This window comes from Lucilia sericata, unplaced genomic scaffold, assembly GCF_015586225.1.
Source record: "Lucilia sericata isolate MDLA Ls3-8-SP2 unplaced genomic scaffold, ASM1558622v1 Contig000030F_arrow, whole genome shotgun sequence".
NCBI classification, from domain to species: Eukaryota; Metazoa; Arthropoda; class Insecta; order Diptera; family Calliphoridae; genus Lucilia; species Lucilia sericata.
In genome coordinates, this window is record NW_023994068.1 from 200,090 (window position 1) to 227,393 (window position 27,304).

At 31.4% G+C, this 27,304-nt stretch overlaps 2 protein-coding genes across 2 annotated transcripts; both read right to left on the reverse strand.

Moving 5' to 3' along the window:
• Positions 1-11,244: 11,244 nt before the first annotated feature.
• Positions 11,245-19,762, reverse strand: LOC119611061. The gene is made up of 3 exons (XM_037966520.1): positions 18,433-19,762; positions 17,303-18,359; positions 11,245-11,335 (listed from the first exon to the last, which is right to left on the reverse strand). The coding sequence occupies exons 1-3, from the start codon at positions 19,760-19,762 to the stop codon at positions 11,245-11,247; spliced, it is 2,478 nt and encodes an 825-aa protein (XP_037822448.1).
• Positions 19,763-26,534: 6,772 nt separating this feature from the next.
• On the reverse strand, positions 26,535-27,083 carry LOC119611071 (uncharacterized protein C05D11.13-like). The gene has a single exon (XM_037966531.1). It carries the CDS (start codon positions 27,081-27,083, stop codon positions 26,535-26,537), a length of 549 nt encoding a protein of 182 aa, XP_037822459.1.
• Between the last annotated feature and the right edge of the window lie 221 nt (positions 27,084-27,304).

Consider the following 27,304-nt stretch of genomic DNA (forward strand, 5'->3'; position numbering starts at 1 on the left):
TTTTTATTCTAAATGAAATTCAAGTAAATTTTCCATATTTCCTTTTAATTTTTCATATTAAACACAATTTGGAGAACTATTAGAAAAAATTAAATCTTCCTAAATGTCAAAAATACGAAGTGTAAACGGTAAAGATTTGAAGAAAGATTTCGATTGAAATCTACTAGATTTCGATGTAGTGTAAATGGGGTATGATCTACTAGATTTCATTTATATACAACTCTGTGTTGTGTCTCGGATAAAGAAATACAATTATAGGCTATCCATTTAAATTGAATGTTTTTGTAGAAAAATTACATTTATTTTCGAAATAAAAAAATAAAAAATTATAAATTTTAAGTTGGTGTCATTTAAGAAATAAATCTATACATTTACAACCTTTATTATATATTTTTAATGATTAATTTCAAATTAACTTTTTTGTGTAAATATAAAAATAAAATGACAAAATTTCTTCGAAAATTCGAATATCAAAAACGATACCCGTTAATAAAACAACCTTTTGATAAAACAGCAAACCCTAACAGCTATTTTTGATGGTTGTGTGGTGAGTTTCTGTAAAAACGTAAACAAATTAAACAAAAACAATTTACTGGACATATTTATTTTGTGCTAAGAAAAATTTACGCACATAAAGAAAACAACCCGACGAAAAATAAAACAAACCGTAACAGCTGTTTTATCAAAATAAACATTTTTTTTGGTGTGGTGAGTTTTTTTTGTTTACAAATGTGTTTCTGCACGTGGAAAAGACGCAAAAACTCGTTTTCAATATTTACATTTTCAATATGTGTTTATGCACGTGGAAAAGATCCAAAATATTGATTTTCATGATTTACTTAAAAAAATTAATTTTGATCAATTAAAATATGTATATAAATGTGGAAAGGAACAAATCTGATAAAATATAAATATATTTGGGATTATATCGTTATAGAATGCCTTTTAATAAAAAACATTCAAAAAATGTTACTATGGTCATATATAGAAAATTATATATAACTGCTATCGGACGATCTTGTGCACGGTAAAAACCTATATAGAACTTTAAGTTGGAAGTGTAGAAAACAGATGGCATACATTTTTTTGTAGATTTCAGCGTTCTAGGGTGTGTACTACAACAACAAACTTTTTTTTACAAAAAATGTTACTATGGCCGTATATATAAAATGATATATAACTGCTATCGGACGATTTTGTGCACGATAAAAACCTATATAGAACTTTAAGTTGGAAGTGTAGAAATCGGATGACATACATTTTTTTCCGCATTTCATCGTTCTAGGTGCTATCGGACGATCTTGTGCACGATAAAAACCTATATAGAACTTTAAGTTGGAAGTGTAGAAATCGGATGGCATACATTTTTTTCCGGATTTCATCATTCTAGGGTGTGTACTACAACAACAAAATTTTTTTTTTACAAAAAATGTTACTATGGAAGTATATATAAATTTATATATAACTGCTATCGGACGATCTTGTGCACGATGAAAACCTATACATAGAACTTTAAGTTGGAAGTGTAGAAATCGGATGACATACATTTTTTTCCGGATTTCATCGTTCTAGGGTGTGTACTACAACAACAAAATTTTTTTTTTACAAAAAATGTTACTATGGAAGTATATATAAATTTATATATAACTGCTATCGGACGATCTTGTGCACGATGAAAACCTATACATAGAACTTTAAATTGGAAGTGTAGAAATCGGATGGCATACATTTTTTTGTAGATTTCATCGTTCTAGGGTGTGTACTACAACAACAAACTTTTTTTTTACAAAAAATGTTACTATGGCCGTATATATAAAATGATATAAAACTGCTATCGGACGATCTTGTGCACGACAAAAACCTATATAGAACTTTTAGTTGGAAGTGTAGAAATCAGACGTCATAATTTTTTTTCCGGATTTCATCGTTCTAGGGTGTGTACTACAACAACAAACTTTTTCTACAAAATAATGTTATTATGGGCGTATATATAAAATGATATATAACTGCTATCGGACGATCTTGTGCACGATAAAAACCTATATAGAACTTTAAGTTGGAAATGTAGAAATCGGATGGCATACAGTTTTTTTCTAGATTTCACCGTTTAGGTTGTGTACTAGAACAGCAAACTTTTTTTTTACAAAAAATCTTACTATGGCCGTATATATAAAATGATATATAACTGCTATCGGACGATCTTGTGCACGATGAAAGCCTATATAGAACTTTAAGTTGGAAGTGTAGAAATCGGATGGCATACATTTTTTTCCGGATTTCATCGTTCTAGGGTGTGTACTACAACAACAAACTTTTTTTTACAAAAAATGTTACTATGGAAGTATATATAAATTTATATATAACTGCTATCGGACGATCTTGGGCACGATGAAAACCTATACATAGAACTTTAAATTGGAAGTGTGGAAATCGGATGGCATACATTTTTTTGTAGATTTCATCGTTCTAGGGTGTGTACTACAACAACAAACTTTTTTTTTACAAAAAATGTTACTATGGCGTATATATAAAATGATATATAACTGCTATCGGACGATCTTGTGCACGATAAAAACCTATATAAAACTTTAAGTTGGAAGTGTAGAAATCAGATGGCATACATTTTTTTGTAGATTTTATCGTTCTAGGGTGTGTACTACAACAACAAACTTTTTTTTACAAAAAATGTTACTATGGCCGTATATATAAAATGATATAAAACTGCTATCGGACGATCTTGTGCACGATAAAAACCTATATAGAACTTTAAGTTGGAAGTTTAGAAATCGGATGACATACATTTTTTTCCGCATATCATCGTTCTAGGGTGTGTACTACAACAACAAACTTTTTTTTTACAAAAAAATGTTATTATGGCTGTATATATAAAATGATATATAACTGCTATCGGACAATCTTGTGCACGATAAAAACCTATATAGAACTTTAAGTTGGAAGTGTAGAAATCGGATGACATTCATTTTTTTCCGCATATCATCGTTCTAGGGTGTGTACTACAACAACAAACTTTTTTTTACAAAAAATGTTACTATGGCCGTATATGTAAAATGATATATAACTGCTATCGGACGATCTTGTGCACGATAAAAATCTATATATAACTTTAAGTTGGAAGTGCAGAAATCGGATTGCATACATTTTTTCCGGATTTCATCGTTCTAGGGTTTGTACTACAACAACAAACTTTTTTTTTACAAAAAATGTTACTATGGCCGTATATATAAAATGATATATAACTGCTATCGGACGATCTTGTGCACGATAACAACCTATATAAAACTTTAAGTTGGAAGTGTAGAAATCAGATGGCATACATTTTTTTCCGGATTTCATCGTTCTAGGGTGTGTACTACAACAACAAACTTTTTTTTTACAAAAAATGTTACTATGGCCGTATATATAAAATGAAATATAATTGCTATAGGACGATCTTGTCCACGATAAAAGCCTATACAGGGCTTTAAGTTGGAAGTGTAGAAATCAGATGTCATAAATTTTTTTCCGGATTTCATCGTTCTAGGGTGTGTACTACAACAACAAACTTTTTTTTTACAAAAAAATGTTATTATGGCCGTATATATAAAATGATGTATAACTGCTATCGGACAATCTTGTGCACAATAAAAATCTATATAGAACTTTAAGTTGGAAGTGTAGAAATCGGATGACATACATTTTTTTCCGCATTTCATCGTTCTAGGGTGTGTACTACAATACCAAACTTTTTTTTACAAAAAATGTTACTATGGCCATATATATAAAATGATATATAACTGCTATCGGACGATCTTGTGCACGATAAAAATCTATATAGAACTTTAAGTTGGAAGTGCAGAAATCGGATGGCATACATTTTTTTCCGGATTTCATCGTTCTAGGGTGTGTACTACAACAACAAACTTTTTTTTACAAAAAATGTTACTATGGCCGTATATATAAAATGATATATAATTGCTATAGGACGATCTTGTGCACGATAAAAACCTATATAGAACTTTAAGTTGGAAGTGTAGAAATCGGATGGCATACATTTTTTCCGCATTTCATCGTTCTAGGGTGTGTACTACAATACCAAACTTTTTTTTACAAAAAATGTTACTATGGCCATAGATATAAAATGATATAAAACTGCTATCGGACGATCTTGTGGAAGTGTAGAAATCGGATGGCATAAATTTTTTTTGTAGATTTCATCGTTTTAGGGTGTGTACTACAACAACAATCTTTTTTCTACAAAAGATGTTACTATGGCCGTATATATAAAATGATATATAACTGCTATCGGACGATCTTGTGCATGATAAAAACCTATATAGAACTTTAAGTTGGAAATGTAGAAATCGGATGGCATACTTTTTTCTCCGCATTTCATCGTTCTAGGGTGTGTACTAGAACAACAAACTTTTTTTTTTACAAAAAATGTTACTATGGCCGTATATATAAAATGATATATAACTGCTATCGGACGATCTTGTGCACGATAAAAACCTATGTAGAACTTTAAGTTGGAAGTGTAGAAATCAGATGGCATACATTTTTTTGTAGATTTCATCGTTCTAGGGTGTGTACTACAAAAACAAACTTTTTTTACAAAAAAATGTTACTATGGCCGTGTATATTAAATGATATATAACTGCTATCGGACGAACTTGTGCACGATAAAAACCTATATAGAACATTAAGTCGGAAGTGTGGAAATCAGATGGCATACATTTTTTCCGGATTTCATCGTTCTAGGGTGTGTACTACAACAACAAACTTTTTTTTTACAAAAAATCTTACTATGGCCGTACATAGAAAATTATATATAACTGCTATCGGACGATCTTGTGCACGATAAAAACCTATATAGAACTTTAAGTTGGAAGTGTAGAAAACAGATGGCATATATTTTTTTCTAGATTTCATCGTTCTAGGGTGTGTACTACAACAACAAACTTTTTTTTACAAAAAATGTTATTATGGCCGTATATGTAAAATGATATATAACTGCTATCGGACGATCTTGTACACGATAAAAACCTATATAGAACTTTAAGTTGGAAGTGTAGAAATCGGATGGCATAACTTGTTTTGTGAATTTCATCGTTCTAGGGTGTGTACTACAACAAACAAACTTTTTTTCAAAAAATGTGACTATAGCCGTATATAGAAAATTATATGTATATAACTGCTATCGGACAATCTTGTGCACGATTAAAACCTATATAGAACTTTAAGTTGGAAGTGTAGAAATCGGATGGCATAAATTTTTTTCAGGATTTCATCGTTCTAGGGGGTGTACTACAACAACAAACTTTTATCACAAAAAATGTTACTATGGCAGTATATAGAATATGATATATAACTGTTATCAGACGATCTTGTGCACGATAAAAACATATATAGAACTTTAAGTTGGAAGTGTAGAAATCGGATGGCATAATCTGTTTGAGATTTTAGGTAGGGTCAACTGTGGACCGACCCTTACAAAGTTCAACAGATAAATTTTGTTTCATATAAAAGTTGTTATGTCGAATTTTATAGCTATACATTTTTTAAGCCAGTTATGAGCGGTAGTAATTTCCCGAGGTGGACCTTATATCGGGGATAGGTTAAATTATGGACTGATCCCCTTAAATTTGACAAAACGATTTTGACTCCTTGTTTATGTGGAATTTCTTTGCTATATTGGTATTTTTATTACAATTATTGTAGTTAATATCATTTTCTGAAGGGGAACTTATATGGGGGTAGGGTCAATTTTGGACCAACCAAGGTTTTGGATCATATAAATCTTGTAAAATAATTTCCTTAGATGAACCTTATATGAGAGCAGTGTCAAATATGAAGCGATCCTCGTAAAATTTGGCAAAAAGATTTTAGTTCCTATAAAAATTTTTTTTGTTGTTTTTCTTCGCTATACTGGAATATTGAAGCTCAATAATAAACTCCATCAACTAAAAATATTTTGGCAAATATTGGGTAAGATCCCAGTCTATACTTTTATGGATTTTAGACCAATATTTCGGTGTAAAAGTTCCTTGACTCCCTGATGAGTTTATCGTATACCGATATTGTCCATTTTCAATAACAAACTCCATCAACTAAAATTATTTTAGTTGATGGACTGTAATAAAATCCCAGTATATACTTTTATGGATATTAGACCAATATTTCGATGTGTTACAAACGGTGTAAAATGTTCCTTGACTCCCTGATGGGTTGTGTCTTCCAAGTGGTGATTTAGCGATCTTGAAAGTGACGGAACAAATAGGGAATCACATTGTTCACCGGTCTCTGGTAAGATAGTCATGCTGCACTCAAAGCAATAATATGTCATAGCTATATTCTTGCATAGTCGTAGAATGAAGAAAAGATCTAAGTGTTATTATGAGACCGTTTACAATAAGGCTGTGTTGGGTACCAGGACCCAGCAATATACACAAAAGTGGTATCTGGCGAACTGACACGATGAGGCTCGAATCTTGCCCCATATGAACGGAACAAGAAGTTAAAGCCACCCCTTTTTGAATTTTTTAGGTTGATCTCCGATGGATTCCGTGACTCTATCAACCAGTCATGGAATACAGAATGAATTGCACATTATATATGGCGTTGTTAAAAAGGTTTGATTCTAAAGAAACTGGAATTATTATTGGGGTAGATGGTGTACACTAGGGTGGGTCGAAAAAAAGTTGAATCAGTCACCCCCTACGATTAAAGATATGTTAATAACATTTCCAAAAATATAAAAAATATTTGTTTGCCACGCCTAGAAATACCGCCCTTTTTGTTTTTTATATATTACGCCGCCATTTTAAGTCCGATCGTAACATATAATATATCAATATTTATGGCTTGACTGTAGCTATATTTCACACTTAGACAATTTTTTAATTCGACATCATATTCTATGCGCGACTTCTGATATCTCGGATCCTTCCCCAAAATCTAAAAATGTGGCTATACTGGAATAAAGTATATTTAATTATATGAGCTATTAGCTTTTAAAATGCTCAGTTTTATGCATAAACAGCTATTTTACAGGTATTTAAAAATACCTGTACAGTTCTAACTACAAACAATTAATTTGCTAGGGATATGGTCGAAAACTATTTTTTCAAATTAATTTACAATACACAAATTTCATTCTGTCCTTATCTTAACACAAGAATGATAATTTTATTCAGCATTTAAATTTATTAATTAATAACAAAATCACGTAGGTACATATTAACTAAACTTTTTATTTTATAAAAATCTGTGCAAAATTAAAGAGTTATGCTTTATAAAAATACTAGCTTTACCCAGTGTGCTTTGCTACCCTAAAAACAGTATAAATAAAAAACCCACTTAACGATTTTGAAGATTCTAACTCCAATAGTTCTCTAGATTTACAATATGTTACATATTAGAGATGCCAAGCAAATTACTGAAAGTTCGCCAATTTCTATCTATCTATGAAAAATTTGAATAATATAATAGTTTCCAAGATATACGAAATTTTGTATTTAATTCATTTATGTAGTGCCAAGCCCCCAATTGAAAGCTCGCCCGTTATTCTCCAAATGTTCACATGAATGTCAGAGTTTTTTATGTAAAATTTTAAGATTCTAGCTCTAGTAGTTTCCAGATATACTATTATTCTATTTCATTCATGTGGGGGCTTCAAGCTCCCCAGATGAAAGTCCGATCTTTTTCCTCCAAAATATTCAGATGATTATTGAAGTAATTTCTGCAAAACTTGAAGAATCTAGTTCTATTAGTTTCCCAGATAAACGAAATTTTATATTTAAGTCATATGGGAGTTGTCAAGTTCCCCATTGGAAGTCCGCCCGTTATACTCTAATTGTTCAGATGAATGTCAAAGTACTTCATGTAATATTTAAAGATTCTACATCTAATAGTTTCTCAGATATAAGAATTTTTCTATTAAATTTAATTTAAGTCATATGGGAGTTGTCAAGTCCACCATTTAAAGTCCGCCAATTATTCCCTAAATGTTCATATTAATGTCAAAGTACTTCATGTAATATTTAAAGATTCTACATCTAATAGTTTCTCAGATATAAGAATTTTTCTATTAAATTCATGTGGGGGTTTCAAGCCCCCAAGAAAAAAGCCCGCCCTTATTTCTCCAAAATGTTTAGATGAATATTAAAGTAATTTGTGCAAAATTTGAGGAATCTAGTTCTATTAGTTTCCCAGATAAACGAAATTTTGTATTTAATTAATATGGGAGGTACCAAGTCCCCCATTGAAAGTCCGCCCGTTATATTCTAATTGTTCAGATGAATGTCAAAGTTCTTCAAGTAAAATTTGAAGATTCTAGCTCTAATAGTTTTTCAGATATACGAATTTTTCTATTTAATTCATATGGGGGCTCCAAGGCCCCCCAGATGGAAGTCCGATCTTTTTCATCAAAAATGTTCAGACGAATATTTAAGTACTTAGAGTAAAAGTTGAAGAATTTAGTTCTATTAGTTTCCCAGATAAACGAATTTTTGCATTTAATTAATATGGGAGGTGCCGCTCCCCTCATGGGTAGTCCGCCAATTTATTTTCCAAAATGTTAACATGGATGTTAAAGTTATTTGTGCAAAATTTTAAGATTCTAACTGTAATTGTTTCTAAGATAAACGAATTTTTGTTTTTAATTTATATGGGAGGTGCCACGCCCCCTAATGCTAGTCCGCCTACTTTTTGTCCTAAATAATCATATTGACACTAAAGTGGCTCCGACAAAATTTGAGGACTCTAACTGTTATATTATCTCAAATATACGGATTTAATATTTTCTAATATGGGCGTGGCACCTTGCCCACTTGAAATTTCAAAATAAAAAGTAGCCTATTACCTATTCCAGACATACAGGAATACGCTGTGAAAATTTCAAGAAAATCGGTTCAGCAGTTTTGTAGTCTATAACGTTCAAACATACAAACAAACACACATTCATTTTTATATATATAGATTTCATGTTTTTACCATACAATTACTTGCATGTTTCTTGTTTTTTTTTTTAACGATTTTCAAAAATGTTTATACTAATTTTTATAAAATGTAATAAATTTATTTAATGATAGATTAACTTTTCTTAAATAGTTATATATTTTTAAAGAAGTTCTTGAAATAACTACTATTAAAAAAATAATCGGGAATGGCCGACCATATGATACCAGTTATGAATATATCTAAAATGTGATTTCTTATTTAATAAAGCATTTATACTGAAATCTGATGAAAAACTGATTTTCTGAAAGAGACTATATATGGGAGCTAGGATCAATTATAGACCGATCCTCTCAAAATATGGTGGAGGGATTTATGTTCATATAGGAGTTAGATATGCAGAATTTCATCATAATGGAAGTGTTTAAGAGGGAAATAACGACAAGCCACAATTAAGAGCTCCAATTTAATCCATTTTCAAACAACTTCGTCCTTTGGTAAAATGAAATATTTGAGCCTATTTTCATCAAATTATTTGGAAAATTGCGACTTATAGTTTTACAAGGTTTACATGGACGGACAGTCGGACGGACATAGCTATACCACTATATTGCTGCAGGATATACATACATAGTTAACTTTCTGCTATTTTGAAAGGAAGTAGGATCTGAAATGGTTTGTAACTGAAAAAATGAAAAGGATTTCTGTTTTATATAGTTCATTTAAAAAATGTTCGACTGTTTTTCCTGGCAAATTAATTGTTTGTTGTGAGAACGGTTGATAAATACTTGAACATTTTCAAATATCTATAAAATAGGTGTTTATGCATAAAAGTGAGCATTTTAAAAGCTAATAGTTCATATAATTCAATGTACTTTATTCCAGTATAGCCACAATTTTAGATTTTGGGGAAGGATCCGAGATATCAGAAGTCGCGCATAGAATATCACGTCGAATTAAAAAATTTTCTAAGGGTGAAATATAGCTACAGTCAAGCTATAAATATAGTGATATCACATCTTACGATCGGACTTAAAATGGCGGCGTAATATATAAAAAACAAAAAGGGCGGTATTTCTAGGCGTGGCAAAAAATATTTTTTATATTTTTGGAAATGTTATTAACATACCTTTAATCCTAGGGGGTGACTGACACAACTTTTTTTTGTCCATAGAGACCGACCCACTCTAACGTATATTACAAAAAAACAAAATAACTTATATATTTTTCTATAAACAAAAACATTTTTAATTCTTAAAAAATATTAATAAAAACAATAAAATTCAATTCAAATAAATAAAGAATTACAAAAATAATGCAGGTGGCGGAGGCGGTAGTGAAGCTGGATGCGCATGTGGCAGCGGCAGGTTGCAGCTCTACAGGATGATGTGCAGTTGGCGTTGGCTGCTCAGGTGGCTGTGTAGGAGGCAGTGGTGGTATCTCCGTTTGTTCCGCTAGCTCCATGAACTGCACCGGTGGCATTATTAAGGGACCTTTGGCCTTATTTTTAAATATTTTCTTTCTTTTGTTGATTTTTCCGGTTGACTGACTGCTTGTGGATGGCTGGGCAGACAGCTCTAAAGACTGTACCACCGGTGGCTTTCTTTTTCTATTAAAATTTTTCTTTTATTTCTTGGAGCCACCTCCTCCGCCTCCACCCTAACCTTTATTACAGTGGGCATAATTATGCTCTGAAAAGAAATAAAAAAAATTAAGTAGACTAGAACTGTACTAGAACTGAAATTTACAAAAAAATTTAACTAAAACTAAACTAGAACTGTACTACAACTAAACTTTAACTGGAACTGAACTCGAAATGAATTAGAACTGAACTCCCACTGAAATGAATTGAACAAAAATTATACTAAAACTTAACTAGAACCGAACTAGAAATTAATTAGAACTGAACTAGAACTGAAATAGAACTGAACTAGAACTGAACTAGAACTGAACTAGAACTGAACTAGAACTGAACTAGAACTGAACTAGAACTGAACTAGAACTGAACTAGAACTGAACTAGAACTGAACTAGAACTGAACTAGAACTGAACTAGAACTGAACTAGAACTGAACTAGAACTGAACTAGAACTGAACTAGAACTGAACTAGAACTGAACTAGAACTGAACTAGAACTGAACTAGAAATGAACTAGAACTAAACTAGAACTGAACTTGAACTGAACTAGAACTGAACAAGAACTGTACAAGAACTGAACAAGAATTGAACTAGAACTGAACTAGAATTTTTTTAGAACATTATTTATTTTATTTATTTATTAAAAAAAAATCTACATAAGTTTCTTAAGATTAAAACCCGCAAAGCTTTTGCTTGTCTGCAGGTAAGGTTTGAGTTCAGTTTTTTCCATTTGTACAATTTTCCTTTTAATCAAAATATATAAGATATTTAAATAAATATATTACAGTTTTTACGATTTTGAATTAATTTTAAATTATTTTACATTATGCTTGTGAATTAATTAAATGTTCTTTTATTAGTTTATTTCGTTTCTTAGAATTTGTTTCATTTATTATAGTTATAGGGATTTTATTTAGTATTGTTGGCAGTATAACATTCAGTGTGCTTATTCCATATTCATTTGTAAATCGGTCTACTTTGAATCCTCCCTAGGAACGGTATCTGGTATTAAGGATGTGGTTGATTGGCTTCAAGTATTTGGTGTTATTATAGAATTCTTTCGCAATTGTAGAAAAGTATATGTTTTTCACGCCCCAGCTAGCATTTGGAAGATTGTTGGATGATTAATCAGTAAACTGACTCATTTTTACTCCTTTTGATGACCTAAACGTGATTAATAAGTTGAGCGCTTAAAAAATGATTCGAAAATGATCCCGATATATGATTGAAAACTGATTATTTGGAAAACAATAACAAAATGTATAGCATTCATAAATAGATCATCCTGGTGTTTAAAATATGATGGTTTTAAAAACTTATTAAAAATTACTCAAAAACGATTCAAAAATGAGTCGAAACTGATTAGAAAATTGGCTTAGAAAAGTCTCTTTTAGAAGAGTTGGCAAAAAATTGTTGTGGCCTAAAATAAGTTGATATAATTTTCATTTCGTTTATAAAATTAAATGTATAAGTATTTCAATTTGTGTGATATTTTTAAAGTCGATTTTCTGTCAAAGAAATTGAAATTATATTATGCTTTAATTATAATAATTTTATATGTTTAATAGTTGGGTGACTAATCACTAAGTCTAGTCTAAATAATTCCAATTAATGTTTAAAATCTGATTTATTTGAAAAACAATAACAAAATGTACAGCAATCACAAATAGGTCTTCCAGGTGTTCGAAATTTAATTGTTTATAAATTTATTTTGTAGTTACATTTCGAGCAGTCGGAAGATCAAAAAGTGTTTTCTGTTGTATTGTATTTGTCTGTAACAAACATGAAAATTACTCAGAAAAGACTCAAAAATGACTATAATATGATTCGAAAATAATTTAAAAGGACCAGTAGGTCGGCTCATTAATGACACAAAAAAGATTAAAAAATGAGTCAGAACTGATTAGAAGTGCTCATAAAAGACTCGTTTATAAGAGTCGCGGGTAGGGTACCATTTTGTCCCGACGAATGTATCATTTATGATCAGAAAATGAGCGCATATATGATCATTTTAATCGTGCAGAAGAGTCATAAATGATTCGAATGTGATCAAAAATTTCAAAAAATGCTAGCTGGGGCTTAGTACGTGTAGATCTTTTGTAATATTTGTTGAGGTTGCTTTATTGTTGTTAATAGTATAGTTTATTATATTTCCATTTTGGATTGTGTTGTGTTCTGTATTTTGATTGCTATTAGTTTGCTTTGTATTGTTAGTTTGTTGGTAGTTATATAGATTGTAGTGTATATTATTATTTTGAGATGTGTAGTTATTTTGTTGGATATTGTTATTATAGTTTGTATTGTATTGGCGGTTTTTCCATTGAATTTTGGTTTTGTGTCTGATTTGGTTTTGTGTTTTTTGAAGGGTGCTACTATATTTCATATTTCTCCATGCGGTTATTCCGTGACGGATATAGGATTCCTCTAGCGAGAAATTTGGCGTAATACATTGTAGGTAGTACAGTTACTTAAATGAAAGAGCATATACGCTGATCTTCGTAGTTTCTTTTGTAAATTTTCTATTTGGATTTTCCATTTAAAGTTGTTATCAATATATACTCCAAGGTATTTGTATATGTCGACTTTTTCTATTAGTGTTGTACAAGTATCATTTGTGTTGTATTTAGATTTATTATGTAAGCATTGTAGGTTATGGTATTTTAATATAATATTTGAATATTCAAGATGTGGAGGTTTTATATGCATAATTTTTGTTTTGCTCGCGTTTATTATAAGTCCATTGTCATGGCACCATTTCATAGCAATATTTAGTTGTTCTTGCATGTCTTTCGTTGCGTTAGCTAAGTTTTTATTGGCTACAATTATTGCAGTATCGTCTGCATAAACAAACGTTGAGCCTTTTTTCAAACAACTCATCAATTCATTTGCATATATGATGTAGAGTATTGGTCCGAGTTTCGATCCTTGGGGCACTCCACAATTAGAATCAATTTTTATGCTTAATTTATTGTTTACTTTTACCAAGTATGTTCTATATTCAAGATAGTTTTTAAACCAACTTAAAATGTGACCTCTAATGCCTATATTCTCCAAAAATAAAATCATCTTGTTATGCGTAAGAGTGTCAAATGCCTTACTAAAGTCTATGAATAAGGACAGTACGTGCATGTTTTTACTTAAGTATCCGTTAATGTATGTAGAAACATTTCCTAAGAGTTTGTTAATGCTTTTACCCTTTTGAAAGCCATACTGGTTTACGTTGATAATTTCGTATATTTGTAGGTAATTCGTAAGTCTTCTTGCAATAACTTCTTCAAGATTTTTTTTCTAATATTGATAGAATTGATATTGGCCTATAGTTGTTTACCTTAGCTTGGCTTCCGCTTTTGTATATGGGTCTCACTATCGATGTCTTAAGTAAATCTGGTACAATTGCTTGTTCCAAACTAGAGTTTATAAATTTTGTTATTACCGGTGTTAAGTATTTAGCGTTAGATGTAGGTAGGTCGATAGGAGGATGTAACTACATCAAATCCGAAGAAATATACCTAGGCCACTGTCGGGCCTGTTGTGCGCTCCTTATCATGAAAAAAAAAACTGAAAGAATTATTTTTCAGTGTTCAGAAACTCAGTTTCCTGAACGTAATTCCTAAGAATCTTCCAATCAGTGTTAGTCAGGAATGTTATTTCCGGAATAACATCACTTCCAAGATACTTGGATCTAACTTCGACGAATGTCCTCTCCACATGCTCTACATTCGTCCAATTTTGCATAGATGTGCTCGTAGTCCTGTGTGTCCACTCAGAATACGTACCATCATACTAACTTCAGACTTGCTCATTTTGAGGAGATTTTTCGTCTTGCTCTCATCAGGGTCACCCCATAGGATCTTCGTGGTTCTACCCACTGTTTCATTATTCCAAGAGGCCTTATGGGATTCTCTCACCCATATTTTTAGTTCAGCTTTTGTTGCGTCGAATGGTTTTGCGTTTGTCAGGTTAATTCGCCCTTTCGTTACCGACTACTCCCGAGTGGGCTGGTACCCATATGATGTGAACCTTACCTCTGGGAGAGTATTCAGTTAAAGCTTTCTTACAATCCAATACGGTCTTAGGTTTAGTTCTATCGCCTGATATCGCCCTAATTGCCTTCTGGCTATCGGTAAATATATTAAGCGCTGTGAGCACCATATTTATTCTAATCCAATTTACGCATTCCGTTATTGCTCGTACTTCTGCCTGGAAGCTTGTGTTATGATTTGGTAAACGGTGGTATATTTCTATTTCTGGGTCTTCAATATAGAAACCGAGCCCCACTTTGTCCCCCAATTTAGAGCCATCCGTGTAACAACGGATTCCTAATGGTATTTGCTATAATGTTCCGCTTGACCAAGACATTCTATCTGGGATCAGCGATTCAAAGTTTCCGACATATTCTGTGTCTGGTATACGATCAGGCACGTCCGATGATTGTGTATAACCTTCCAATGTGTCCAGTATACATTGATGACGTGTCCTATAACCGCTTTTGGCCAGTTCGCCTAAAGTAAAGAGCCGTTCGGCTGTAAGCGCCGCCTCATAACTTAAATATGTTTCAATGGGTGGAATATCTAGCAACGTTTCCAGAGCCTTGGTTGAAGTAGTACACATGGCACCACTTATACCCAAGCAGCATGTACGCTGAACTCCCTGTAGTAGTTTGTTATTGCTCTTTTTGTCTAAAGCAGTCCACCAGATTACTGAAGCATAAGCTAGAATTGGTCTAATTACACTTTTATAAAGCCAATTTGTCATAGTAGGACTAAGACCCCATTTCATTCCTATAGTTCTCCTACATATCGCCCAGCACCGATGTGCCTTGTTGATCCTATCCTCTATATGGTGTCTCCATTTTAATTTCCGGTCGAGGATTACACCTAAGTACTTAACTTTGTCTGTCACTGGTATCTTCTTGCCCAGGAAGTAAGGTTCAGTATACGTAGAAATTTTTGTCTTTCTTGTGAAAAGACAGATTTCCGTTTTTGCCGGGTTAACATTGAGGCCTCTCGGTTGAGCCCAGCTCAAGGCCGTATTCAGAGCCACCTCAGCTCTTCTACACAAGTAATTTGGATCCTTTCCCTTTAAAAGTATTACGACATCGTCTGCATAACAGACAGGTCAGAGTCCTTTCTCAGTTAGGGTCCTTAGGAGTCTATTAATCGTGGTAACCCAGAGTAAAGGTGACAAAATGCCACCCTGTGGTATACCGCGAAATACCTTTTTCCTGATAGTTATATCGTACATCTCGCAGCGTTAGATGTAAGATCTTTTGCTCTTATGCTGTCAATACCAGCACTTTTCCTAACGTTTAATGATTTTAAAATGTAATATATTTCTTCCTCATTTGTGGGTTCAACGTATATTGAGTTTTTCACACTATTACTTATATTATTCAATGTTTTTATATTACAAACGTGCATTATTTTTTAACATTTTCATTAAAATTAAGTGCAAATTTGTTCACAATACTATTTAAATCATAATTTTTGAAAGTATTTAGTATAAGATTGTCAATATTTGTAGTTTTTTTCCTATAAGTTCATTAATTAATTGCCATGTTTCACGCATATTATTTCTATTTTCGATAAATTTGTTTTTGTAATAATTATTTTTTTCAAAATTAATTTTTTTGGTTAAAAAGTTCTGAAATGTTTTATATTCACTTTCAAACTTTTTATTATTTATTATTGCATATTTGAGATGAAGTTTACATTGTTAAATATTATATAAAAATATAATTAAATTTAATATAAATATATAGTTAAATTTCATTATAAAATATCATCATAGTTTGGATTTCCAAGATTGATTGCTCTTCCTTCCTGTGTGATGACCATGTTATCTTTTGATAAGGATGTCTCAGTCTCAGACATATGTCTTGTAGTTTTCTATTACTTCCCCGCGAAGCTGTTAAGCCTGTCTGCAGGATATTCTAGAAAAGTTTTCATTTATGTTTATTTTCGTTTTATACTCAAACTTCTGTGTGTGTTATTTTTATACCCTTCACCTTCGTGAGAAGGGTATATATAAGTTTGTCATTCCGTTTGTAATTTCCAAAATATAATTTTCCGACCCCATAAAGTATATATATTCTGAATCCTTATAGATATCGGAGTCGATTAAGCCATGTCCGTCTGTCTGTCTGTTGAAATCAGTTTTCTGAAGACCCCAGATATCTTCGGGATCCAAATCTTCAATAATTCTATCAGACATGCTTTCGAGAAGTTTCCTATTTAAAATCAGCAAAATCCGTTCATAAACAACGGAGATATAAGCAAAAATCCGAGACAACCTCTGAAAATTCCATAAAAAATAAACGACAACAACAATGCTTATTCATTGCCTTTGTATTTTGTTTTTGTTTTAGAGTATTTCGTTTCGTATGTTTGGATGGCTGTGTGTTTCATTGCCTTGTGTATATTGTTTTTGTTTCTTGGTACATTCAATTTCGTATGTTTGGATGGCTGTGTGTTTCATTGGCTTGTGTATATTCAATACTAGCTGATTGTACCCGGCGTTGCCCGGGTTTCCCAAATCCAAAAAAAAAACAGATTAAATATGAATTGCAATATAAATTTTTATTAAAAAACTCTATTTTTAGTTATCATCTCGATTTTAAAGCACTTCTATAAACCACGTTCACTGTTTTTCCGTTTGGAGTAAATATATACAAATTTCGACCACTGGAAACACGTGAGCATGCAACGTACAATTGGCCATGTGAAAAACATGGTGTCTCTAAGTGTAACCCCGCAAATTTTAATGTTTGGCCTTGAGACTTATTTACGGTAATTGCAAATGCAAATTTAACCGGAAATTGTAACCGTTTAAAGTCAAATGGCAATTCTGTTGGTTTGATAGGTATACGTGGAATAAAAGCATTTTCTCCCTTTGCTGAGCCTGTTAATATAGTTGCCCCAATGAGATTAGGGCTAAGGTGAGTTATTCTTAACCTCGTTCCATTACATAGCTTTGGTGCATTGAGATTTCTCATAAGAATTATTGGAACACCAACTTTGAGCTCCAATTTATGGGATGGAACTCCTGACATCTCGATTGAGTTGAGAAATTCGGGTGGATATGTTGTACATTGTCCTTCATCAACGACAGTATCAATGGACTTATAAATTTTACTTTCGCCAGAAATTATACACAGAATTTTATGATTAATGTGATCCACTATATTATTTGTCGGTGCTAACAATGCTCTTTCACATAACCAAGCATCATTACATAAGTTATCATTAATAGCTGGATAAATTTTAGAAATAAGTTCTTCTTCAGAAGATACCAAATTGCAAAACGTTGGCTTAAATAAAATTTCACCATTGACGTCTTTAACAACTTCTCCATTTCCGATTTTGAGTAACTCCTCTGCGTATGCACCGGAAGCTGTGTCATTAAACAGTTTAACTCTCATATTGGTGGTTAGGCTTAATTTTTCAATTTCATTCCAAAGATATGAAGATTTCAAGCAAGCATTTATTTCATCATGACGAAAATCTCCCGCAAGAAGAACAACCAAACCACCCATGAGCGTTTGACTACTACGTATGTCTTGCAAACTTCTATTTATTGCCTCAAGTGCATGTTTATGTGCCATTGTACACTCGTCCCACACCAGCAATTTGCATTTTTGCAGTAAAGCGCCTAGATTGCTATTTCTACTTATATTGCAAGTGGCAGATTCAGCTTGTTCCAACTTTACCGGTAATTTGAAAACTGAGTGTGCAGTTCTGCCACCACTGAGAAGAGTTGCCGCAATGCCTGAAGAAGCAGTTGGAGTCTTTTCGGATTTTAGCTAACAAAAGATTTAAGAGGAAAGTTTTGCCTGTCCCACCTGGAGCATCCAAAAAGAATATACCGCCATTATCCCTATCTATTTGTGCCAATATTTTCTCGAGAACTTCTTTTTGTTCAGGCAATAATTTGGGCATTTTTTCCGCAATTTCAGCATTAATAGCGTCAATATCGTAACTAAATTCTCTTGAAAGTACATTAGATACATTTTGCATTCTGACTGGTCGCGGGATTCCAAATTCCCTTAAATCTTTACCCACCATCAGTATTATTTTGTCCTCAATTAAAATTAGAGACTCGTTGTAAACATCATCATCAAATGTAGCATAATTATTATTAATTTGTCTTCTACGGAGAATATCTTCAGACAGATCATTTCTATAACGCAGCCACAGTTCCATAGGTTTTGATATACCGCAATTAGCTATTAAAATTGCAAACAACTCCCTTAGTTTACATGGAAAGGAACAAATAACTGCTTCTTGTATTGCCAAATCCCATTGATTGTCATTTTCCATTAACCCTAGTACTTCACAGGCTTCACGAAATGTTTCGCATTCTCGACCATTGATTATTTTTAGATCTCTAAAACATGTTGGTCCCTTGATAACATTGAGAAGCATTCTTAAGCAATAGCACTCTAAATTTGTTACATGTATAGTATATACACGTTCAAGGGCATCACCTGCCTTTATGCCAGGCCAGTTGCTTACTGAAGTACCAATTTTACGACGCTTCCATTCTTTAGATGACGTATTCCAAGTATAATAACGCGGAACTTCGGGATATGAAAGTGTTTTTGCAAAAGGATCAACTCGACATAAATCAAAGAATGACATTAACGTTGTTTTTGGCGGACTGGTTACTCTTTGTTGGAAGTTTTGTTCAGTGAAATACACTCTTTGACCATTTTCCAAATGTACAGCTAAATGTGTAACACTTGGGTATCTTTTATGTAGAGCAAAACTAAATAGGCGCCATACTGCCTCATTACTACTAATATAGCGTCCCGCTTGATACGATAAGACTTCATTTTTATTATCTACGTTTCGGCGTTCTTGTTGAATGTCAAAAATAGCTTGATCGCTTCCTTTGTTTATATGCTTGCATATATATTTTATGGCCTGTACAGAACTACAAAATTCGACGTTAATATGAGCATTAAACGTTTTGGACAACAACGGGGAATACGGAACAACCCAAGTGCTGTTAACAACTATATTCTGTTGACCACCACGAATATTAATAGTTGTTGTATGACCACCATCGTCAACTGTTCTACGTCTGTACAATGGATACCCCTTGTCGTTGTGTTGCGTTTCTTTTACAAATGCTCTGGGATATTTCTTTGTGCATTTTCCATTTTTCATACAGGGTGATGTTGGATCAGTGATGCCAAGTGTAGGGATTTTTCCCTTTTTGTAGGGATTTTTTTCAAAAATTTCACGTGTAGGGAAAAAGGGAAAGATTTCTTACTATTGTCAAGTTGTAGGGATTTTTTAAATTTAATAGTTTTTATCAACTAAATATATACTCTTTCATGTATTAAACTCTAAAATTAAAAATGAAATCAATTTTAAGTGTATCGTTAGTAAAAATTCCGCTTGTAATTTCTACAATATGTGTACCGACATATCGCTACAAGCCTGGCATAATCCAAAATTCGGGTTTCTTGAACTGAGGGCTACAAAACATGCGAAATACTAAAATCTTTCATATAGATTTATCAAATTTCTAATATGTTTATTATTTTCGATGTGAAATCGATTTTTTTGTAAACGTAAAAACTAAAACCCATGTTTTCGTGAATATTAGACAACTAAAAATTGAATTTCAATTTAGATGAGAAACATTTAACCTCAACTATCTGAATTTGGATTTTTAAAATCCCTTGATTTGTTTAAAAGTTATCAAAGAAAATAGTTAAATGTCATAAAATATTCATATCCATTTTTCTTGAAACGACTTTTTTGGATTATGCCAATCCTGTAAGGCGATATATTCTGACTCCTTATAGATAGAGTAGTCGGGGGCTTAATGCAGTAACTCAGGATTGAAAAAAATAATTTAATGTTCTGAAAATTTATAAAAGTAAACCGCAAAAAGTAAACGCAAAAGTAAACTGGGGGCACATTAAATAAATTTTTAACATCGAATCGTGATACTGTCTTGTTTTTTTTAATCTATACTGAAGAGTCAGGGTTGGGAGATTTGTATGATGTAAAATTGAAAGTAAAAAATTAAAAATTTTAATTCTAGAAATTTCATTCCTAAAAATTAAAAAAATACATATATATATATATATATATATATATATATATATACACTATCGGACAAAATAAAGTGCAAAAGTACTCATGTTATATTCTTTCAGCGAAAAATCTGTTAAATGATTACTGAATATGGAATTTTTTAAAATTCATTTAGTTTATATGCAATGCTACAAAAATTACAATAAAACAAAATCATTCCACCTAAAATTTTTCTGTATAACATCCAAAATTAAAGTAAATTCACCTTTTTGTCGGACAAAATAAAGTGTAAATTTTATATATCATTATTTGAATTTTTTGTATATCAAAATTTTTTATCTATTTTGGTTCTGATTTGAATATCTGGATCTACTTAAGCCATTTTTTTAATTTTTTTACCATTATTATTCGCAATCGCCTTCCCTTCCCCTTGCTTTCCCCCATACGATTATTTTCAAATGAAATCCGTTTTTGTTCGCTATTTCAGCAGAATTTTTTATCAATTGTGGTCAAAAATTAATCTATTGGATTTAGGGCGATGGTCTGAGTAGGTCATTCCAATTTTTCAGTGTTTTTTTTTCTTACAGTAATGTTTTTAACCTTTGTCGTGTGTTTGAAGTCATAAATCTGTTGAGGCATTAAGTGTCCCAAATCCATTTTTACGGCATTTATTTAAAAAAAATTATTAAATACGCTCGTGAATTGCTCAATTGTTATTGTTTACTCCATCTTCACTAAGATTCCCGCTCCTAAGGTTGAATAATGTACCAATACCGATAGCCCCCCACCATAATGTTTAAAACCTGGGGTATTGTTTTTAAAATATTGTATATTGAAGGGTTTAACTCACACTCATTGTCGACATTTTAAAATTTTCGGTACAAATTAGGACTCATCTGACTATCTACGCAAATTTGAGGTAAAAAATACAAAATTAAATACTAAACCCGAAAAAAAATTTCCATGCTTTTAAATGTGTTGGTGAAAGATTGAACGTATGGGTCAGTTGACTCTTCGTATGTGTTTAACTTTTAATGTTAGCTGTGGGGAACCTAGGGGAAATTTATTCAAAAAGCTCTAGTGAACACTATGTGAGCATATTACAGTCAAATCTTAAGATCAGTGCCTTCGAAATGGACTTGGGCAACTTTATATCTCGGAAAGATAATAAGCTTAAGCGCTTGATAAAGTTAAAAAATAGCATTACTGTAGGAAAGAACACTGAAAATTTAAATAAGTTGCTCAGAGCACCGCCCTAAATCCAATAGATTAATTTTGGACCACAATTGATCAAAAAATTCCGATGAAATAGTGATCAAAAACGGATTTCTTTTGAAAATAATCATATGCGAAAAGCAAGGGGAAGGAAAGGCGATTGCGAATAACAATGGTGAACAAAATTACCAAAATGGCTTAAGTAGATCCAGATATTCAAATCAGAACCAAAATAGATAAAAAATTTTGATATACAAGAAATTTAAATAATGATATATAAAATTTACACTTTATTTTGTCCGACAAAAAAATTTAATTTACTTTAATTTTAGAAGTTTTACAGAAAAATTGTAATTACAATAATTTAGTTTTATTGTTATTATTGTAGCGTTGTATATTAACTAAATGATTTTGAAAAAAATTTCCATATTCAATAATCATTTAACCGATTTTTCGATGAAAGAATATAGCATGAGTACTTTTGCACTTTATTTTGTCCGATAGTGTATATATATATATATATATATATATATATATATATATGTGTGTAAATTATAAAACAGAGCTAATATTTTAGTTTTTTATGTTATTTTTGTATTTTTTTAAGATAAACTTGGAAAAAAGTAGTGTAGGGAAAAATGTAGGGAAAATAAAAAGTGGGTGTAGGGAAAAAAGGGATTTTTTCTCATAAGCGTAGGGATTTCTGAAAAAAATCTCCTGGCATCACTGTGTTGGATTAAAACTACCACATGGTCCATGTATCATATTTTTCACCACAATATCATACAGACCTTTATCCATCTCAGGGTTAGGTATTTCTGCTGAAATTATAGCGTCTATTTGGTTTGGCCTAATTTTAACTTTTAGCCAAAGTAACAAATGAACATGTGGTAAACCTCTTTTTTGCCATTCAATTGAGTACATGAAGCACTGGTGATCTCCAAAAATGTTTACTTTTGTGAGAATGGCAACAAATTTTTGAACTTTTAGACGGAAAATGCGTGCAATCAAATCATGCCTATCTGAACATTTTTGTCCTGGCATTAACGCTTCACTAAATTCCTTCCATCCCGGATTACATGTAAATGTTAAAAATAGATCTGGTCTTCCGTATGATCGAACATAAGCAAATGCGTCTTGGGTATATTGGTGTAAATAGCGAGGGCTGTTAATAAATGACGATGGTAATATTGTTAACTGTCCTATATCGTTCGCGCTAACATTGCCATCATTACTGACAGCATCTTGCATATGAATATATGATTCAGATCGGAGCTTTCGCTGATTATGCAATATGAATCGGAGTCGCTCACTCTCAGCTTTGACATACATGTCTACAAAAAATTGGTGCAAAAGTTGATTATATCGAAGCAACAAATTAAAATTATTACGGCGCACCATCATATGAAATGCATACAAATCTACGCATGAAACTTTTTTGTTTGGAACATAATTTTGCATAAATGTAGCTTGTTGATTGTCTACAGGAAAAATTGATTCGATTCTATGATAAATCTGTCCCTGTATTGCAAAAGTAGGAGAAAAGCCTGGAAGCGAAACATCTTTATCTGCCCCAAAGGAAGTCATTTTGAAGGAAGAGTTATATTTGCGAACGTTTTTTAAAAAATGTTTGGAGTCATTAGTATCGTTAAGAAGGAGTGATCTTAAAGTTGGGGGAGGTTCTTGCAAAACAGGAAGTGAAATTTTGCCTGAAATGTGTTATTGGAATAATGGATAGTAAAATGTGTATGAAATGAAATTGTGATATGCAGTTAATTATTAGTCTTTAGTCGTATTGAGAAATTGTTATTGGTAGGAAATCTTGTTTACTAACTAAGTTTGTTACGAATACAGTGATGAAAGCAATGAAACTTTAGTTAAGGTAATATTCATTAGATTAATTTCGCGTCGCTTAAGAATAAAAAATATGTTTTTTTTTTAAATCAATATTATCACAAATATCTGTATCGAAAGAGTAACAAATAGCAGGGAAAATAATATATATCAAGAAAAATATCATAAAGAAATTAAAAAAATCCTATTTATATACTTTTATGAGAATGAATTTAATTACATACTTCTAATTTTATTTGCCTAAAAAGAGAAGTCTTAAACCTGCGTTAAAGTGATATTCGTTATACCAGGATTTTTCTGTGTAGATATATTTTAATGAAATATAAAAGAATTTAATATTCTCTTGATAAAAATTATTTTTGAAATAAACATTAATTTTATTAATATGCAAAACGAAATATGAGAATAATGATACATACTTAAAAAAAACTTTAGTCAAAATCTAACTCACATCTTTTGGACTTACAATTTTTATTTTAAAACAAAATTTGGAAATAACGATACATATTTACAAAAAAAACTTTAGTTAAAATCTGACTCACATCTTTAGGACTTACAATTTTTATTTTAAATCGATATAGCAAGAAAATTAATATATTGGAAAAATGTACTGCACGAAAGAAAACATTAATTTCATTGTTCTTGCATTTTTAATCTAATATGCAATGTCTATGAAGTTTTTATTCCCGAAATTTATAAAGAAAAAAATAACTAAAGCAAGATTAACAAATTTAATAAAAAATGTGTCAAATCAAAATAATGTTTTGTTGAAAGGAATATTTTTCAACACCCTACCTCACAAATAGTGTTATCTTACATTGTTATGATGTGCAATAACCTTACCATACGGTTTCATAGTTGTTGTGCAAGATTTTCATTCCTCTTTAATCATAGTCATTTCAACATTTTATGCTGATAATATTAATTTTTATAATTGAAAAAAAAAAATAGTTTTCTAATATAAAAACCTAATTTTTATTGTTTAATTATTTTTTCTATTTGTGCAATATCCTCTCGATCAAAAATTTTTTAAATAAGTAAAACTGTATCACGAAATTCGTAAAATCAAGTACTCAGTTCTGTAAATTGTTCATTGATAACATTTCTAGACTTTTCTTAATAAAAATATACTTGTTCAATTCACAATCGATGTTGTAACGTTGTATGAGTATAATGTCAGCAGCTTCTACAATAGTCATAACAATGTTGTTGGTATTTTTTATGCGAAATCTCTATACAACTCCTACGACATTTTTTCATATGTTTTGATTATTTTTTTCTCTTTGAAAACACAAACGATTGACTTGCCGCAAAATTCGTTTCACAAACACTGTTGCTATATTTTAGTAGCTACAACATACAACTTGATTGTGAATTAACAACTATTTTTTAAACACATTAATAAAAAACCGCAATATTTTCAAACTATTATTTTTCGAAAACAATAAATAAAGAAAGTTATTTAAATTTAAACTGACATTAAAACAAATACAGTTACTGATATGGATACGTGTTTTATTGAATTTAAGGATATTATGGCACAAACTTATTGAAACTACTTATAACAATTTTGTATAAAAATTTGTATGTATATTGAATTCAAACCAAAATTTGACTGAATTGTTGTATGCGAATGATGGGCATGGCAACATTTTTTTGTTGTGTTCGATTTACTGACATAAAAACAAAACTCTAAAAAAAACGTTATTGAATCAGTAAAAATGAAATTTATTTATGTTTTATGTTATGTAATAAAAATGTTTTTAAAAAATCGTCTTAATTTTATGCAAACGATTTGTATGTATAGGTAAGAAAAAATAAAAAGATTTTCTCAGATGAGATTTGAACCTGGACACTCAAATGTTTCCTGCGAAGCTTAGTGTAGCTGCTTACTACATGTTCCGTTTATAGCTTGTTTTTCCTATAATTATGTATAATATTTATAGATGTTATGTTGTGTTTACTACAATCTTCATTTCATTACAAATTTAGCCTTTTTCTTTTTATGTGTTAATTCAGAGATAAACAAAGATTTAAATATAGAGAGACATAATTGCATTGATAGAAAAGTCGAATTAAAATTATTAGTTCTTTTATTAATAAAAAAACTTTGCATTTAAACATTTTCTTCAAAGTAGGTTTATCTATCTGTGATAAAAAGGTTTTTACAAATTGTTAGGAGTTTTTACAAGTAGAAAATTGTGCTATATACATACATATTAAAACATACTGCCAATTTTATTTTAACAATAACTATGCTTTTTTTTTGTTATTCATTTCGAAAACTGACTTATGTATGATTTTCTTAATATAGTATACGTATTTGGTAAGAATGTTTGAAATATATGATTTGTGCTTTTATTCAAAATTTGTCATTCTTTCTAACATAATATATTTTTCGAATATTTTACAGTTTCTTAGACGTTTATGGTATTACTAATGTTAATCTAAAGGTGTTATTATTGGGAAAATATGATACACACGATCTATTTTTAGATATAGTAATATTCTAAATTTTAATATACATACATTCATCTAAACTATATAACTTTGGTCTTTGTGATTGCTTTTTTTAATTTACCTGAATTGCAGTATAAACCTGGGGTTTCACATTTCCATTTTAATGCTGAACAGTATGAGCATTGTTCTCCCATTAGGCCTATTTGATTATGATTTTTGTAATCAAGAGTGCTATCGTATTCAAAAGCAGCGCAATTAAAAGCTAACCAACTTAGTCTTTTAAAATTACGTCGCCGTGTCGCCATACTCTCAGCTACACGCATTCGCCGTAAATTTGCTTCATCACTTGTTTCAAGGCTTCTTAATCTGCCTGACGTTGCGCCTGTTGGGAGAGCCTATTGTAAGCTTCGTGGGGAGTTTCCGAAGCACGAAATGCCGCCTGACGTTGCGCCTGTTCGAAGAGTCGATTATCAGCTTCGTCGAGACTTTCTGAAGCGCGTAATGCCGCCTGACGTTGCGCCTGTTGAGAAAGTCGGTTCTTGGTTTCATCAGGAGTTTCAGAACGTCTTATTGACGCCTGTCGTTTGGCTTGCTGAGAAAGTCGATCGTTGGTTTCTTCGGAAGTTTCAATATTCCTTGCTGCGGATTGTCTTTGGGCATTCTGTGATAACCGATTACTACGTGCTTCATCGGTTTCAGCAGCCCTTGACAAATGCTGACGACGTAGCTCTGCATTTCTGCGAGCTTCAGCTTGAGCTGATGTTTCGGTAGCTCTATACAATTGTTGACGATCAGATTGACTTGAAAGTCGCTCTTGTGTTTGTTGGGATGTTTCTAAACTCCTAAGATTTCGCATTGCAATGGCACGTTTAGTTACTTTTGTGAGGTTTGATTTTTTTCTTCTAGGCATTCTAATTTCACTTTTAAAACCACTTATAATTATTTTTAGTTTAAAAACATTTTAAAACACTTTTATTTAAAGTTATCAAGAAATTATATTATTAATTTAACAAAATTTTTATATAAATGGTTTATTTGCGTACGACAATTTTAAACATATACATTTTTAGTTGGCAAAGGATAAAATAGCTGATCGGTAGTGTTGCGGGTATGTCAGCGGACTAAAAATCC

Bases quoted from the DNA above. Each gene is read 5' to 3' on its own strand.
- LOC119611061 (XM_037966520.1), bottom strand. From the start codon at position 19,762: ATGAAAAATGGAAAATGCACAAAGAAATATCCCAGAGCATTTGTAAAA. The intron at 18,360-18,432 runs GTGGGACAGGCA...CTGCTTCTTCAG, and splicing joins ATTCTTTTTGGATGCTCCAG to GCATTGCGGCAACTCTTCTC. The intron at 11,336-17,302 runs GTACGTTGCATG...TTTGATTAAAAG, and splicing joins TGTTTTTCACATGGCCAATT to GAAAATTGTACAAATGGAAA.
- LOC119611071 (XM_037966531.1), bottom strand. From the start codon at position 27,083: ATGCCTAGAAGAAAAAAATCAAACCTCACAAAAGTAACTAAACGTGCC.